The sequence below is a fragment of the Dunckerocampus dactyliophorus genome, chromosome 5, assembly GCF_027744805.1.
Source record: "Dunckerocampus dactyliophorus isolate RoL2022-P2 chromosome 5, RoL_Ddac_1.1, whole genome shotgun sequence".
In the NCBI taxonomy this organism is placed as follows: Eukaryota; Metazoa; Chordata; class Actinopteri; order Syngnathiformes; family Syngnathidae; genus Dunckerocampus; species Dunckerocampus dactyliophorus.
This window is the reverse complement of record NC_072823.1, coordinates 30793521-30810681: the sequence shown is the minus strand read 5'-3', so window position 1 is coordinate 30810681 and position 17161 is coordinate 30793521. Positions and strand designations below refer to the sequence as shown.

Sequence of the window (17161 nt, the reverse complement as noted above, 5' to 3'; positions counted from 1 at the left end):
TGATAACATGGTAAAGCAATATAACAATGTGTCTTAAGCCTTAAGACATGGAGATGAAGATTTGGTCGCTTTCAAAACACAGAATGGTAAGTGTGAATTACTTATTGCTTATCCTTCAATTATTGCTTACAATCGTCTTCTTAATGAGCGTAAGGGGTCTTTATAGCCTACATAATGCTTTACAGCCTTGTCGCTATCGTGGAATAGTGTTAACAATGTATGTAAACAAGACATGGCTTGCTCTGTTCTGTGGCAACTTAGACGTCGCTCATATTGTCTTTTTTGTGTACCTTACCTGTGTACCCTTTTCAAAATGCGCTTATTGCGTACTTTCAAGCCAAACACTTCTTGTGAAGGTGTCCGTTCATAAGAGTCATCAGTGAAATGATCACTGCAAAGAACAGAACTCAAGGTGGGCGTCCGCCTGTCTCTCCTTCTCTGCCCTTGCTTTGGCCATTGTGGACTTAAACCTTCCTCCTTTGGAAAAGAAATCAAACTTGGGCACTCTGACATGTTTTGGCATGACTACTGTTTGTTTACTCTGCTTTAGCTGAGAGGTGTCACCCGGATGACGTCGCTTCCGGAACTGAGACCGAACAGCGAGCGCTAGCTCGTCATGGCTGGCACCATCAACTATAAATGCAAATTTACCGTTTGCTTTCAAAAATGGACCAATGTAGAACATAATTACAAACAATATATAACATATAAAGTTGATAAATCATGTCAGGGACCCTTTAAAGAGGCACACTTCCCTGACTAACCAGATGTTTCTCTGGACTATTTCCTGCAGATGTTAACTGCCGCCACGCTAATTAAGCGTTGTTTTTAGTAACAGGTGGTCATGTGACCCTCCCGGCAAACTCTGATTGGCCGCTCCTGCTCTCTCCACCAGCCCACAACCAGGTCAGCAGAGTGGCTTCTGGGTGAGGATGGATATTAGCAGGTCGCTGAGCGCACACACACATGCACACACGGGATGTCCCATTTGTTAGCACCAGGTTGGACCAGCTCCACTTTACGATCTGTTTGAACAAATTAGCAGCAGGTGCATGTTTATTAAAAGGTGTTTTTCATGCAACTAGCGAGTAAATAAAAAAAGGGTTTGTCAGGAGAACACCAGTGACTGTTCTTCATGAAGCAGACGGATATGAGAATAATAAAGATGGACATTTTTTTTTTTTTCAAGCCGATACCGATAATTTACTGCTTTTCAAGACTGCTAACTTTTCAAGACTGATAACGTATATCTTAAAAAAAAATGGATTTAACTGTAATATGTGCACACCTGAAGGTAAGAAGGACTCAAAGTTGGATGTGACAAAGTGTACCTGTACATTTGCCCTTACCAAATATTATGACACCACTACTAGTACAAACCGTGGGTTAAGTGGGTAACTGGCCAACAAAAGCCGGCATCTTCAACAATGGTGAAGGGCTGGTCATCCAGCGCCATCATTTCCACGGTGAAATCACTGATTGCTTTAGCCCTCCAGTCGTCTTTTCACACATAGCAGCGATAGTAGGGCCCCACGTTAACAGAATCGTGGAATTGGCCAATGAAAACGGAATCTACTGTTAAACGCGGAATCTCGTGGAAAGTGACACAACGTGAATGAAACGCTGTCATCGTAAGGAGAAGGAACGTTTGCCTGGGGAAGCGTTTCCCCAGCGAACCGCTCAATCGTGGCGGAATCTCTTCACAAACACTAGCCCGCCCCCACCCGGACTAAACATGTCGAACTGACGAGCTGAAAAACAGGCATAAGCTGTCAAAAAAACATGGAGACTCCTCACTTACGCAGCGTGAATGGAAGCTAGCCAGTTAGCTTACTTTAGCAGCGCATGCTAGTGCGACTGTGTGTGTGTGTGCGCGGGACTCCGGGTGTATGAGTGTGTTTACATCGTGTTGTGTTTTACCGCTTGTGAACTCATTCAATCCCAGCCATTTTTCAAAAGACAACCCCTTCAGTAGCGGCCATTTTAGACGATCTTGACTGGTCCTTCAAGGCGCACAGGATATTGTGTCCTGTGCTTATATAAACATGGAACCTACCAAAAGAAAGATAAGACTCCCGTCTTTCACCAGAAAAAAAGTCTGTTTCTACCTTTTTTCTGTTCTTTAGTAATCAGCAGTAGAACATAGGTAAGTTTCAGGAAAATATCAGTTCCCGACTAAAAAAGGAGAAAAACTGCTTTTTGTGAAAAGATACATTTCAAGCATAACTTTCACTTTAACACAAATTTTAACACACAGTTTTTTGCTTTTGTGACAGCTTAAGTATCTAAACAACTATACATTCACAAAAAAGGGTCTGTTTTACATCAAAATAACCATTTATTTGCAAATACAACACCATGAACTATTTACAATTTTCCCATTTGGAACTGGACTTTGTGCGTGGATGTGTGTGCGCATGCGTTAAAATTTCCCAACAATGCGTAACCCTCTGCACGCTGCACTCCTCCACGCGCTCTCACTTCCTCCTTGCTGCCATGTGTGATTCTTCAATTGAAATGATCCCTGCCCAGCTCTTATCAAACGTACTTCTGCTACCTTGTGCCCGTTTTTATAGATTAAAAGTGCTCTGAAATGTTATTGCATCACCTATTTTTGCCTCTAGTTCCAATAAACGTAAAAGATTGTTGTTGAGAATGGGTGTTCGGGATTATAAAAACATATAATACGTCTTTGGTATTGAACGAGTGAATGCTAACGAGCGCTTTACGATGCCCGCTGACGACGTGCAAGTTCAGAGTGAAATAAGGACTCGACGCTTGTTTGTTACTGCGGCCAGCTCGTCTTCACCGTCAGTAAACATTCTCAGCACACACAACACACTTCCACACTTCCTTATTTCTATAGCGTCAAATCACAACAACAGTTACACTATCTCATGGCCCTTTACACATGAAGGTCACACTCATAAACAAAAAATAGAGAAGCAACTGAAACCCCACATGAGCAAGAACCTGGCAACAGAGGCAAGGAAAAACTCCCTCTGAGGAAGAAACCCTGAACAGAACCTAGGTTCAGTGGGTCGACCGGTTTGCTTGAGATAAAAAAATAGAGAAGAAGGATGGTAGATCAAGCCAGAAAACAGGGGAGTCTTGACCTTCGCCCCTGTCTGCACAAATACAGATTTTTAAAAAAATGCATATTTTTCTATGCTTTTTGGCTTCTCATCCACACAAACATAGGCTTTTGTCCTTAAAACCTGAGATTTTGGGAAACTCCGGATTCAGCATACGCGTGTGCGTGGCGAAGACAGAGCTTTTGTCACGGTCTGGTGACGGGCCGGTTGCTGTTGGGAGCTTGACCCCCAGGATGCAGAGACGAGGCGGTAGCGTGCAAATAAAAATCTTTAATCACAGTGGTGAGCAGCAGCTGCAGATTTCTCCCAGCCGGAAGTGACGCCCGGACAGGAAGTGCGCACTCCTGTCCCGCGGAACCTGACAGCTTTTCGCTTGTTGCCGACAGAGGACGTAACAATTACGTGCCATTATTTCCACATTAGGTAAGTAGAATTTCATGTGTGCAATGGCAAACTTTTCAGCGTACTGAAATGACTTTTTGTTTGTATAAGAGTAAACATGCGCGTACTTTCGCTTTACATTGACAAACAAAGGCGCCATTATGGGCCTCGGCGGACGCTACTGCTACCGTTTTGCTCTTGGCCACAAAGCCAACGATGGAAATTTGGCACAAGACCCGATCGGACCTCCAGCTGGCGGGACAACTTCCACAAGCATTCGTTATTTTGGAAGCAATGATCACGTCACAGCTTTTTTTCTTGGTCGATAAAATGAACTAAGCTTCAGTGTGGTGCTAATCAACATCTGCTACATTGTAATAAAGAACATTTTCATCCATTTTCAATACATTTTGCTGCCAAATGTGATATAAACTACTGAAAAGTAGCACTGCTTCGCTAGCAGTCCACGTGTCGTCTCCTGCGAATCGCCATATTTGTTCACCACATTGTCATCGTTCTCCTATGTATGTAAAATTGGCAAAGAGTACATTTAGAATCCAAGAAGTGAACGAATGTATTGTAATTGATGTCAAACGGACCTTAATAGTCAAACATAAAGTGATGTAGGTGTTTACGTGTGCTTGAACAGGCTGCTTTCAGCTGAATTCATCATTTGTTCTTTGGGTGCATGTACAGTAAAGCTAAAATTGTAGAGCAGTATGTGCCCAAAATCTTATCCAGTGTTACTATTTCCCAGAGAGTAACACAAATTCTTCTATGCTCGCCTCAGGCCAAGCTCAAGCACTGGCGTGTCATGACCGTGAGCCCTGTATTGCAATGTTTAAGTGGCGGTTACGCTCGACATCAACAAACGCTGCTGCAGTGACTCACCTGCGTACGACCAGTCCATGTCCTCGCTGAACTTGCGCTGGTTCCGGTAAGTGTAACCTCCGACTGCAAGACACACACACATACACACAAAACACAAAGTCACATTGAAGAGAAGAATGACATAATCACTTTTCAGTGAAAACTTGACACACTGACACAAAACTCAATGAGCACACAAGAAAATAAAGCCAACACAAGCTAGCCAGACTACAAGTACTTATTGTGCCATTGACTGGCAAACATCATGTGTGCAGTACTGCCACCTACAGGACAAAGATGGGCAAAGATACACGAGCTAGCTAACTAGTCTTTGTTTAAAATCTATTATGGATTTTACTAGCCCTCTGGGGTCCCTTTAATTTCCCACCATTTCGGGTTCCGAGAGGACAAAAATGTCTGCTCCTAAAAAGAAAGTAATTGAGATCTCACGGTGTGGAAAAGGTTATAAAGCCATTTCCAAAGCTTTGGGACTCTAGCCAACCACAGAGAGAGCCATTATCCACAAATGCCCAAAACAAGGAACAGTGGTGAACCTTCCCAGGAGCGGCCGGCCGACCAAAATGACCCCAAGAGCGCAGAGACCAAGAGATCCAAGAGGTCACAAAAGACCCCACAACAACATCCAAAGAACCGCAGGCCTCACTTGCCTCAGTTAAGGTCAGTGTTCATGACTCCACCATAAGAAAGATGCTAGGCCATAATGGCCTGCATGGCAGAGTTCCAAGACCAAAACCACAAAAACAACATTCAAGCTCGTCTCAATTTTGCCAGAAAACATCTTGATGATCCCCAAGACCTTTGGGAAAATACTCTGTGGTCTGACCAGACAACTTTTTGGAAGGTGCGCTGGAAGAGACTCATTGCAAGTTATCACAAACGCTTGATTGCAGTTGTTGCTGCTAAGGGGGGCCAACCACTTATTAGCTTTAGGGGGCCATCACTTTTTCACACAGGGACATGCAGCTTTGGATTTTTTCTCCCTTAATAATAAAACGTTTCATTTAAAACTGCCTTTTGTGTTCAGTTGTGTTGTCATTGACTAACATTTACATTTGTTTGATGATCTGAAACATTTAAGTGTGACAAACATGCAAAAAAATAAGAACTCAGGAAGGGGGCAAACACTTTTTCACACCACTTTATGTTGTCTTTCAATATTTTTTGACTAATAATAGGCCATAATCAACCACGAAACAGTGCCCATTTGTCAATTATTTTTTGAAAAAGCGCGATACAGTGTAAAAGTGCTGTCCGTACGCCGATATACCCACTTATGGTGGATGAGACTCTGTGTGCTTTCTGTGGGAAAAACGATCTATTTTCAGAGAAAATGAAATAAAAATTTAAAAAAGTATTTTGTTGACCAAAAGTCTGCAAAAGCTGAATGGCAAATTTATAAAATGCTGCTGTCTGTATAAATAAATAAATAATAAACTTGTACAGTATGTAGTGTAAATATCACTGATAATGTCATGTACTGTTTCATAACCGGTGAGGAAGTATTGCTAGAATTGTCATCATAGTTACTTTGTGTTTGTGTATTCTGCTGGTCTGTGCATGTGTTTGTTGCTCTGTATAATTTATAAATCTCCAATTGTCTGGCTTCCACAGCAGGTCTTGGTCAAACTAGCAAAAACTAGCGAGGATGAAGTAATGAGTAATGAGTCTTGTGCATGTATTGATGTCAGCGCTGTGGTTTGGGTTGGTGGGTTCCAAGCATGATCTAAGTGTATTTGCGCTGTAATAAAACCTCTGTTTAAAGTAGTAGTAGCTTGCTAAAAGGAGTCACATGACACCTCGAGGAGCTGAGGTTATCTGTTGATAAAGTACAATTTGAATTTGTTGCAACAGCCAATCCTGTTAAGCTGTGCCCAGTCTGAGTCTGCAGGAAATTAGGAGATGAGACCCCCTCCCGGGCTGAGCTTGGGATGATAGCGCTGTAATCCAGGATTACATGATTGACAGTCTGCACACGGGCACTGCCCCCCCGGTGACCTCCTCTGGGGCCGACCACCAAAGACCTTCCGACAGGAAGTTGAGTTGTGGCCAGGAGCAGGTGCTTCATAGGCAAGCTGCCGCCACTCTCACAGCAGTGTGGGGGCGGGTGGTGTACAACAAAGACTTAGAATCCAGGGAAACCCAACCGTGAAAACCTTAGACCATGGCTCATTGGCTGTGAGCTTCAAACCGCTCCACTCCTGTAACAACCCCACTGAAGTGGATAAACAATGTCACTACTTGCCCTGGAAGACCTTATAAAACTCTTACTACACACCGGGGGAGGCACAGCGGCTGGAGAAAAATCAAGAAAACCATCTATTTCCAACCCAATTTGAGTTAAGTTTGAAGGCAAAATAAATTGTTTTTTTTAGTTAGCTAGGTAGTAGCATGCATTTCAAATTTGGGTGCCACTTATTCAAATTCAAATTCAGCCAAATAAATGCACAATGTTAGCAAATTTTGCATTGCTAGCAGGTTAAAATTAGCATGTTAGCTTTTGTCGTGAATAATTCGAAGTTACAAACTTATACAGACAGTGTTTTCATGTTCGGTGTTAGCAAGTTAACGTCAAGCATGTTAGCATTACTAGAACGCTTAAATTAGCATAGTCGATTTTTTTGCTATTTTCAAAAGTATAAACATACATAGACAGTGGTTTTGAGTTAGATGTTAACAGTTTGCGAGTTAGCATAGCTAACATGAGCATGATAGCATTTTAGCCCTTTTATTTTAAATCTTACATTGACACTTTGTGCTATCATGCTAGGTGTTAACATCCTAATTTCAGTCCGGCGTCAGCTCGTCAGCGCTAGGTGTTCGCATGCTACCTACAGCATTTCAGTACGTCAGGGTTCGGGTGCGGGATTCGACAGCGAGTGCAGCATGGCAGTTTGGCGTCAGCATTGCCAGCATTCACACGCAATTTCTCCCGAAAATTGCACATCTACAGTAAACTAGCAAATACAATACAACATACAGCATGCTAGTGAAGTTCTCTTGGAGATTAATAAAGTATCTGTCTAGTAAACAAGGCTGTGCACCATCTACCACCTTCTTCAGCTTAACCGAGGTCGGTTGGGGGGGCTTGCAGCCTAAGCGATAACTTGCAATGAGTCCCTTTCAGCGCTGTGGAGGAATTTTGTAGAATTGTTGTCATTCAGCCACATTGGAGGCTTTTTCAGCATGAAGCGCCTTTTTAAGGTCATGCCACAGCATCTCAATAGGATTCAGGTCAGGACTTGGACTAGACCACTCCAAAGTCTTCATCCATTCAGAGGTGGACTTGCTGGTGTGTTTTGGATCATTGTCCTGCTGCACAACCCAAGTTGCTTGAGGTCACCAACAGATGGCCGAACATTCTCATGCTTCCATTTATCACAGCAAGTCTTCCAGGTCCTGAAGACCATCACACTGCCACCACCATATTTTACTATGTGCCGAACATTCTCATGCTTCCATTTATCACAGCAAGTCTTCCAGGTCCTGAAGACCATCACACTACCACCACCATATTTTACTATGTGCCGAACATTCTCATGCTTCCATTTATCACAGCAAGTCTTCCAGGTCCTGAAGACCATCACACTGCCACCACCATATTTTACTATGTGCCGAACATTCTCATGCTTCCATTTATCACAGCAAGTCTTCCAGGTCCTGAAGACCATCACACTACCACCACCATATTTTACTATGTGCCGAACATTCTCATGCTTCCATTTATCACAGCAAGTCTTCCAGGTCCTGAAGACCATCACACTACCACCACCATATTTTACTATGTGCTGAACATTCTCATGCTTCCATTTATCACAGCAAGTCTTCCAGGTCCTGAAGACCATCACACTACCACCACCATATTTTACTATTGGTAATGATGTTCTTTTTCTGAAATGCTAGATGTAATGGGACACACACCTTCCATAAAGCTCAATTTTTGTCTTGTCAGACCACAGAGTATTTTCCCAAGAACTTAGGGATCATCAAGATGTTTTCTGGCAAAATTGAGACGAGCCTTAATGTTATTTTTGTTCAGCAGTGGTTTTGGTCTTGGAACTCTGCCATGCAGGCCGTTTTTGCCCAGAGTCTTTCTTATGGTGGAGTCATGAACACTGACCTTAACTGAGGCATGTGAGGCCTGCAGTTCTTTGGATGTTGTTGTGGGGTCTTTTGTGACCTCTCGGATGAGTCTTGCGCTCTTGGGGTCATTTTGGGTAGCCACTCCTGGGAAGGTTCACCGCTGTTCCATATTTTGGCCATTTGAGGATAATGGCTCTCACTGTGGTTGTCTGGAGTCCCAAAACTATAGAAATGGCTTTAAAACCGTTTCCACTTGAACCCAGGTGTGATCAGCCACAGTTAAGTTATGTCTTAAAAGGGGATCAATCACTTTTTCACACAGGGCAATGTAGATTGGATTTTTTTTTCTCCCTTAATAATAAAACGTTTCATTTAAAAACCGTTTTGTGTAGTTGTGTCGTCATTGACTAATATTTAAATTATTTTGATGATCTGAAACATTTACGTGTGACAAACATGCAAAAAAATAACATTTTTGTTTGAACATGCATCCAAGTTAGAATGGAATACATCACACAGGAACACGTATTATTAAATCCTTCCCCCGTCCGTTTCACATCACTACAGCAATACATTTATTCACTTCCTGTATTTATTTTTAATACATTAAAAAGTGTTAAGACCATCACACTACCACCACCATATTTTACCATGTATGTGGTAATATAACTGTCAAGGTTTTTCACCAATCACATTAAATAATAACCATATATAATAATCAGTATCATGATAAATAAATAATCATCAATACAAATAGACACAACAGAAGAAGTCCAAGACTCTTCTTCCTTGTATTTTGCAAACATCAACTGCTGGTATTGTTTCTTCCATAGCTTTGTTCCATAGCTTGCGTTAGGGTAGCTAATTCTGTGGCGACGCCATCCCGTCACGTTCTGCAGACGAAGCTCACCAAGTGTTTCTGCCGTCAATGCAGTCCAGCCAAAGTGAAACCCAGCAGAGAACGCTGAGGTGTCGTCTTTGTCAGGTGTGAAGAATGCTTCCAAATGGAACTAAGCCCTCCGATGAGGTCATACCCCCCACCACCACATTCCCATGATTCACTGCATGAGAAAGACAAAGTCCCAGCAGCCACCGTCCTGCAGAAAGACGCAATAAAAGAAAGAAAGACTCCTTGATACCATGGTGGCCCTCCACTACGCGACTCAAACGGTGCCGTGGTCTTCCTTTGTTGTTTGGGCTCTCCCCTCGACACGTCTGCCTTTAATTCAGCAGCCCTGAGTCAGCGGCAAGGTCGGGAATCCTTGTTGAAAAGGTCGGCTGTCCACTAGGAGGCAAAGATGTTATGGCCTCCTGGTCCCTGGCGTCAGTTCAAGTCCACAGATGGTGTCTCTTCCGTGCAAGGACGACGTGATCCGCGCTAGCGCAGGGCAAATTGGATTCACGTTCACTTCAAACGCCGCGGCTTTGAGTTACACGCCACGGCGGCGCTAACACAATGGCCGACATGGCGTTGGGTTGCAAACGCTCTCGTGTGCGACGCCAATGGAAGACAACACCTGTCCGACGGGACATGAGGCTCGACGGACCATCAGGACTTTTTTTTCATCAAAGATGTTGCGGACATCACCAATATCCCTGCAGGAGGCACACTGTGATGTGCAGACCGATACCGAAATATCGATACCTCCGATATCAGACCCTTACACTCTCAAATCAATAAATATAGCGAAGGTTGGACAACACCACTACCTCAATATCCTCCAGAGTTTAAAATAAATAGTAAGTATTGGCAAGTATTGATATCGGCCAACATCAGTCACAATGAACTTACCATATTCATAGAAATGGCGGGGGCGGGGGGGACACCATTCCACATACCATTCTTATTCACAGTGTCTTTAAAGAAAAGACCTAAAAATGACATCTCACGGCAACGAAATCTGTAGATAACAACAGACAAGACCCTAGCAACAAATAACCTGAATAACCAACAACTATGTGAGCCCTAAACGTGTAACCTAGCGGCCATTTACAACAACGGCACGGCAAAGCACGCTGGCAAACAGGAAGCGCTGCTGTCAAAACCATACACGCAGACGCCGCATCGAGTGCTGAGCCTTACAGTATGTCAACGTCGCTGCCATATTGGATGTGGCAAGGCTGCGCTGTGAGTGAATACAAGGAAATGTAGGCCTACTTACAAAGACATTTGAAGCGCCTTTCTACAAAGACATTTACATTCATGCCTCTCGTTGATACATTCACACACACACTAATATACGCACTTGGGAAACAGTTCGGCACCGAAAACAATGTATTTCATCTTCTCAGATGGCAAAGATAAGAACTTTATTGATCCTGCACAGTAGTAATTCACATTACATCAGCTATAGAGCACAAAGTAGTGGCCAAAAACCATACACTGTATATATATATATAGTAGTTTTAATGCAATAATACAAGAATGGAAAATAAGAACCTAAAATTTATTCATCAAAATAAGAATCAAGTATTTTAAACGATACCCCTTTAACTAAAAATAAATTAAATCTTTTCAAAAATAACATAAATCAAGGCACAGGAAACACAAATGTATTGTTATATCAAATATGTAATACATGAATGATGTACTCCGGGATGGGTGGAGTCGCGTCGGGTGATGGGGCGGGGTGGCCGTCCAGGGGGCGGCGTTGGTTGACCTCCGGGGTGGTGGGTGTGCGGGGTGCTGCATCCTGCGGGTGCCGCTTGCCTACTGCTGCTGGGGGGGCCCGTGTGCGGCTGGTGGCGCTGGCTCTCCCTCGCCTCCTTTGCCTCTGGGGGTGGGGCGGGGTCTGCCCTGGGCCCTCCTGCTCGGCTGCCGCGTGGGGTCGTCCGGTGTGGGGTGTGGGGGCCGGCCTCTCCCCCTGGTGGGGGCGCAGGTGCTTGAGCCCAGCTGCACCTGCGGAGCTATCTCCCCCTTTGGGGTGCCCTTTTCTTTTTTTTTCTTTTTTAAATTAATTTATTACTTATTTTATTTTATTTTACTGATGTGTGTGTTGTATATGTGACAGGTGGGAGCTGCTTGTTGTCCTCCAGCGCCTGTGGCTGTCCCCCGGGTGACTGGGAACGCGGAGGTGGGGGTCGCAGATGTGCGACCATGTTGGGGTTGGGGTGGGGGGTGCATGGTGCTGGGGTGGGGGGATCCCTTGTTTTCTCCCTTCAGGGACGGGGTCGCTGTGGTTTGGTGGGCGGGGGCTGTGGGGGCCGCGGGCGGGTGGGCGTGTGGGTGCGCGTGTGGGCGGGCGGCGTGGTGTTCTGCGTGGCGCTGGCCGGAATCGGCAGGGGGATGCTTGCTCCGGGGTTGGGCGGTCGGGGTGGCTTTGGTCGGGGGGCTTGGGGGTGGGGCTGCTACTTGCTGGTGTCTGGCTGGTCTCTGCTTCCTGGCTGGCAGTTGTCTCCCTCCCTCCGGGGTTTCTCCCTTGGCCGGTTGGTGGATAGGCGGGGCATGGGGTGGTGGCCGGTCTGTGGCGTGGCAGGGGGCGTTTGCTTGAGCGCCGGGCGGGGGGTTGCTCATCTCGTGGGCCCTGTCGCGTGCTACTTGCTTCTCTGTCCCTTCCTGGCGCCTCTGGCTTGCGAGCTTGTGGGGTCCGGTGCTCTTGTGGTCTCCATAGTGTTGCTCCCTTGCCGGCCGTGGTGGTATGCGGGGGGTGCGTGGGCGCGGTTCCCGCTGTTCTGGTGGCGGTCGGATCTGCCTTGGGGCGTGTGGCTGGTCCGTGGTGTTTGGCGGTTTGGGGGTGGCGCTGTGGACACTACCTGTGGGGCTCCGGTGTTGGTTGGCACTGGGGGTATCGCCTCTGGAGGGTTGGGTGGGAGGACTGGGCATCCTGGCGGGCCGGCTAGGGCCTGTGGTGTGTCCTGGGCCTGTGGCTCGCCTAAGCCTGGGCTGTGGTGGGTGGCCAGTCAGTCATGTGTCCTTGGTCCCCCCCTGCTCGGTTTGGCCAGCGTTGGGGTGTGGGCATGTGGGGCCCCCGTCCTTCCTGTTCCACTGCACCACCTCACATACATATAGGACTTTGGGGGGTGGCCTACGGTCGGGCGTGGTAGGGGAGGGGAGTTGCCTTGCGGGACTCCTTTGCCCCTGCCATGCCACTGACCTGTTGGCCCCCAATTTTAACCGCACAGTAGACACTTAGGGTTTGGGGGTACTGGTCAGGTGAGGGGCCTACCGAGCAGCAGCTGTCCCCCGATTTTAATTGCATTATTATCATCCACATACACCCCTATCATATACATGCACACAGATACACCCCTCAGGGACACAGAGACCAGCTCTTCATAGCTATCCTCTTTTATTTTATTTTATTTATTTATTTGTTTAATTGCATAATAGACACAATAACACCTTATCACATACACGGGTGGGGCGGACTGGATTGGGGCCGGGCCTGCTGGGGGGTTGTGCTCTGCCGGGCCCTTGGGCGTTTGTCGCCGCTGCTCTTTGTGCTCTGCTGGGTCGTTGTCTGTGTCCTCGCGTCCCCCGGTCTGTCTGCGGTCTTGTCGGGGGTGGGGCTCCGGTGCGCGGGTGGTGCGCTGTCAGCTCTGGTGGCTGGTGGGGTCCGTCGGCTGGTCTGCTGCTGGTCTTGGGGTGTGGTGCTCCCGCTCCCTCTCCGGGGTTTGCTGCCCTGCGGGTGTCGGCTGGCGCTGTGTGGTGGTTCACCTGGCTGCTTGCCCGTTTGCCCGCCCGTGTGCTCATTTGCCCGCTTTCCTCCTCGCCGGCTCCTCTGTCTGCCTTGCTGGCGGCGTCCTACCGTTGGGAGGGTGTGGCCTGGTGTCTTCCTGCTTCCCGCCGGTCCACGCTCTCCGCGCCTGGGTTCTGGATTGTATGTCTGGGACCCCGGGGTCTCCGGCTCCGCTGCTCCTTGGGTTACCAATGGGGGATAGAGCGAGGCTTCCGGGTGTCAGGCAGTTGACCAATGTGTGTGTGTGCACGTGTGTGTGTGGGCGTGTGTGTGTGCATGTGCGCTCCCGCGTGTGTGTGTGTTTGTGTGTGCGCATGTGTGTGTGCACATGTGTGCGTGCGTAGGAGTGTGTATGTGCGTGCATATGTGTGCTTTTATTTATTTATTTATTTATTTATTTTTGTTATTTATTTTTGGGGGGGGGGCATACAGGGGTTTGCTCTGTGGGGTTGGGTTCTGGGTGATACATCTCTGCCCCCGTGCCTTTGTTGGGTGGGTGGGGGGTGTGCCTCCTGCATCCCTGGGCGGGGCGGTCCTGCGTCGGGGGTCGGGCGGGTGCTGGCCCGGGGCGGGCCGGGCTCCATTCCCTGGGGATGGGGGTGGCGGTGGGGCGGGATTGGCGCTTCCGCCGTGGGCGGGCTTCTTTCCGGTTGTGGGGGCGTCTCTGGGCCTGCTGGTGTGTGGCCCCCGGTACTCGTCTGCCTTTGTGGGGTGTGATCTCTCGCTGGTCTCAGGGGTTGGCAGTCCTCCGGCCCGCCGGCGCCCTGTCTTTGGCTGGGATTACCTCTCTGCGGCCCCTTGCTGGTCTTCCCGGGAGAGGGCTCTCTGGGCTGGCTCTTGGGGCACCTATCTTTGTGCTGCCTGCCCCTGTGGGCCTGGTGGCCTTCTGGCGGCGGGGGCTCGGCCTGGGTATTTGGGGCGGAGCTCTCTGGGAGGTGAAGGGCGGCCCCTTTCATTTCATGCATTCTCAGTGACAATTACACGCCCACACATTCTTGCACCTTTTATATATATGAAGTCTTCCCACATACAGAGATACCTGTACATATGCACACTCACAGTACATACGTACTTCCCCACATTACTCAGAGTTAACCAGGGTGTTTTATAAGTGACTCTTGTTAAAATACTTCTTTAGCATGGGGATGTTTCCATCGTCTTATGACATCCACTACGACTGACCTTCGTCGTGGCGCAAACGTAAACGTCATATCCGGTTACGTGTAGCATACATCAACAAATAGAATAAAACACATAAAATGCAGTTATATTTCAACCCAGTTGAACCGATTTGCTTTCCGGGTACGTATCGCGCAATGACATAGGCTGCAGATGGGAAGGTCTTCTTCTTTGGTTTTACTGCGGTTGGCATCCATTACTTTGGTGCATGATTGCCCCCTTTCAGTTGTTTCTTAGCTGCGGTCACAGCCTCACTCGTGACACACACAAACACATACTTCCTTCCCCAGAAAAGGTGTCTTTCTGTGTTCTCTCTGTCCGCATGCTTTGCCAAATTTGACTCATCTTACGCTTGATCATGCGTTTCACCTGTCTTGCTTATGCTTACTTGCATTTCAAATTTCAACCATAGTTGCCCTCAGCGCCCTCTTTGCCAACTTTGCCTTTCATTTCCCTGCACCCCTACATGCGCTGGCACCCAAACAAATGTATTCTTATAATTAGAATATTTTTTGCTGACTTTTAAGATTATAATGAGTCCTAAAATAGGCAAGTTGTTCTTCATCAGTTAGATTTGAGCCAAATGTTCTTATTACAAGGTAAGAAGGAAGCCAAATGCTCTTATAAGATTCTTAACTTGAGATAAAATTGGCTTTTATGAGGCTGGATTTAAGCAAGAAGCTCTTGCATATATTCTAGGTGTAGGAGTATTATTATATTATTAGTATTATTATATTTTAGAGCCTCCAATTAGCCTGTCATGCATATGGAAGGAAGTCAGTCCACAGGGTTTAGCATGTGTCAGAACGGGGGTTTCAACCCAAGTTGCTTGAGTGTGGGGTTAACATACTAACTACTCGGCCACGATGCCGCTAAGAGTGTTCCAGTTAGTTATGTTGGTTACTTCTTTTCAACAAGCATGAAGTAAATGATATGGATCGAACTTTTTTATGTAAAAAGGAAAGAGTGTGATTCTATCTAAGATTCATTAATTTAGGAAATCCTGTTGTCATAAACACTATCAGAAATCTTTTTTGGCATGATTTGCATGTAAATTCACTGGTATTTACACTTATAAGGTGGATAAAAAGAGAGTGCCATATTTTCACGACCATAAGGCGCACCGTATTAAAAGGCGCAGTCTCAGTTACAGGTGCTATTTCTGTATTTAACACATACACAAGGCGCACCGTAGCGCAGGTATGCACGCTAAAACATACCGTGTCTCTCAGAAGTCAGTGAGGAAGCGACAATGCTGTATTTCTTTAGACAGCTGAAGAGCAGAACTCTCATTCAGTTTATCAAACCCTCTTGAAATCAGGAAGGTCATCACTCAACACAACAGTCTCAGTCATGGTGCACAACTAAAAACATCACACAGCAACACAAAACACTACCGCTATTTGTGCAGAACAATAACTAACAACTATGTAGCTCAAACTTGTAACTTTAAGAGCATTTGCACTAAAACACGACCGCAAAGCACCCTGGGGAACAGGAAGTGCTCCCAGCTGCAATACGCTAGCATGCATGCTATTGTATGTTTTTAAAAAGCCAGCTGGAGCAAAACTGAGTTGGGTTGTACTTTATTGAAGTATTTAACAATGTAATATAATGTAATATTTTCTTGAACCAAGTTGACTCATTTTACACAGATTTTATGACTAGATTTAACTTAATACATCATGTAAATTTATACAATTATTAAACTTGATTGAAGAAAATATGACTCTCTTTTTATCTACTTTATAACTGTAAAAACTAGTGAATTCACATGCAAAAAGGATTTCTGATAGTGTAGGATTTCCTAAATGAAGTTTGCTTGAAGTAAGAAAAGTTCATCCAATTTGGGCTTCTTTCAGGTTTGGCTGTTTTTGCAGTGTAGATATATTTTCTGGGTGTGAGTCCGATCTAAAGTTTTATTCTTAATTTAAGACAAATATTTATTCATTTGTACTCCTTCTATTTCCAGCTCCTTTGCTATCCTATTACCTATTTTGGCAAAATGCTTGCTGGTGCTCTTCCCATTCTCCCAGCTTCCCTGTACTACATCACATGCTGGGCGATTGGCTCTATGTCCCCTCAAATTCACCCAATAATAAGCCATCAGTTGCCGCCTCCTCATCTCCAGTGGCATTTCTCCAGTCTACCAGGATGAGAGGAATCGGTGCGGACTTCAACGCTCCACAACAGACAGTAATGCTTAGGTGAGTTTTCAGACATAACCTCCGGTTGCCTTTCACAATAAGAACACATTTAAACGGTAGATAAACGCATTTATACACTCAAATAACAATAATATAGCTTCATATAGCTCTTCAGGAGGCGGAGCACTCAGTGTGAAGGACGAAGTGACCAGATCAGGGACATCAACGTCACACGCCGGTGGCTGGGGGTATACATGCTGCAGTTCTACTGGGAAAAGACTGAATGGGTCCAATAGATTCCATGGAGCCCTGCTGGTGACCATGGCTGTGTGAGTGCGTCCAGTCCAGTGCTCCGGTCCGTGGAAGCCCCACCGTCTCCTGCCGTGCTCCGAATAAGAGGATTAGCCCACACCCCGTTGCCTCCAAGGTCGGGTGGGCCTATTGATGTGTTGAATGGTTTTATTAATTTACTTATTTTCGTTTATTATTATTTAAAAACACCATTTTTACCTATGGTACTTCATATGAGTTTGTCATTTGTTTTTCTCTTGTTTTATATTATCTTGGCTACATTGTAAATCACCAAGAAATATTAAATTATTCGTTCATTTAAATTTTTGATTTATGCAAATTAATCATTGATTTAATTCATAAATTAAATCGTAAAAAATACACTACTTTTAAAAAAATGTACCAGACACATGAGGTG

The 17161-nt window shown here is 45.8% G+C and overlaps 1 protein-coding gene across 12 annotated transcripts in view; it reads right to left on the bottom strand.

The window, feature by feature from the left end:
• ptprz1a (protein tyrosine phosphatase receptor type Z1a) overlaps positions 1-17161 on the bottom strand; it is an 87032-nt gene that overhangs the window by 50354 nt on the left and 19517 nt on the right. For all 12 annotated transcript variants that reach the window (XR_008570414.1, XR_008570411.1, XR_008570413.1 and 9 more), the window contains exon 2: positions 4368-4430. Coding sequence is in view for 8 of the 12 variants with exons in the window: in XM_054776299.1 (XP_054632274.1) it covers positions 4368-4430 (63 nt within the window). In the remaining 4 variants the exon portion in view is untranslated. The remainder of the gene's footprint in view (positions 1-4367; positions 4431-17161) is intronic.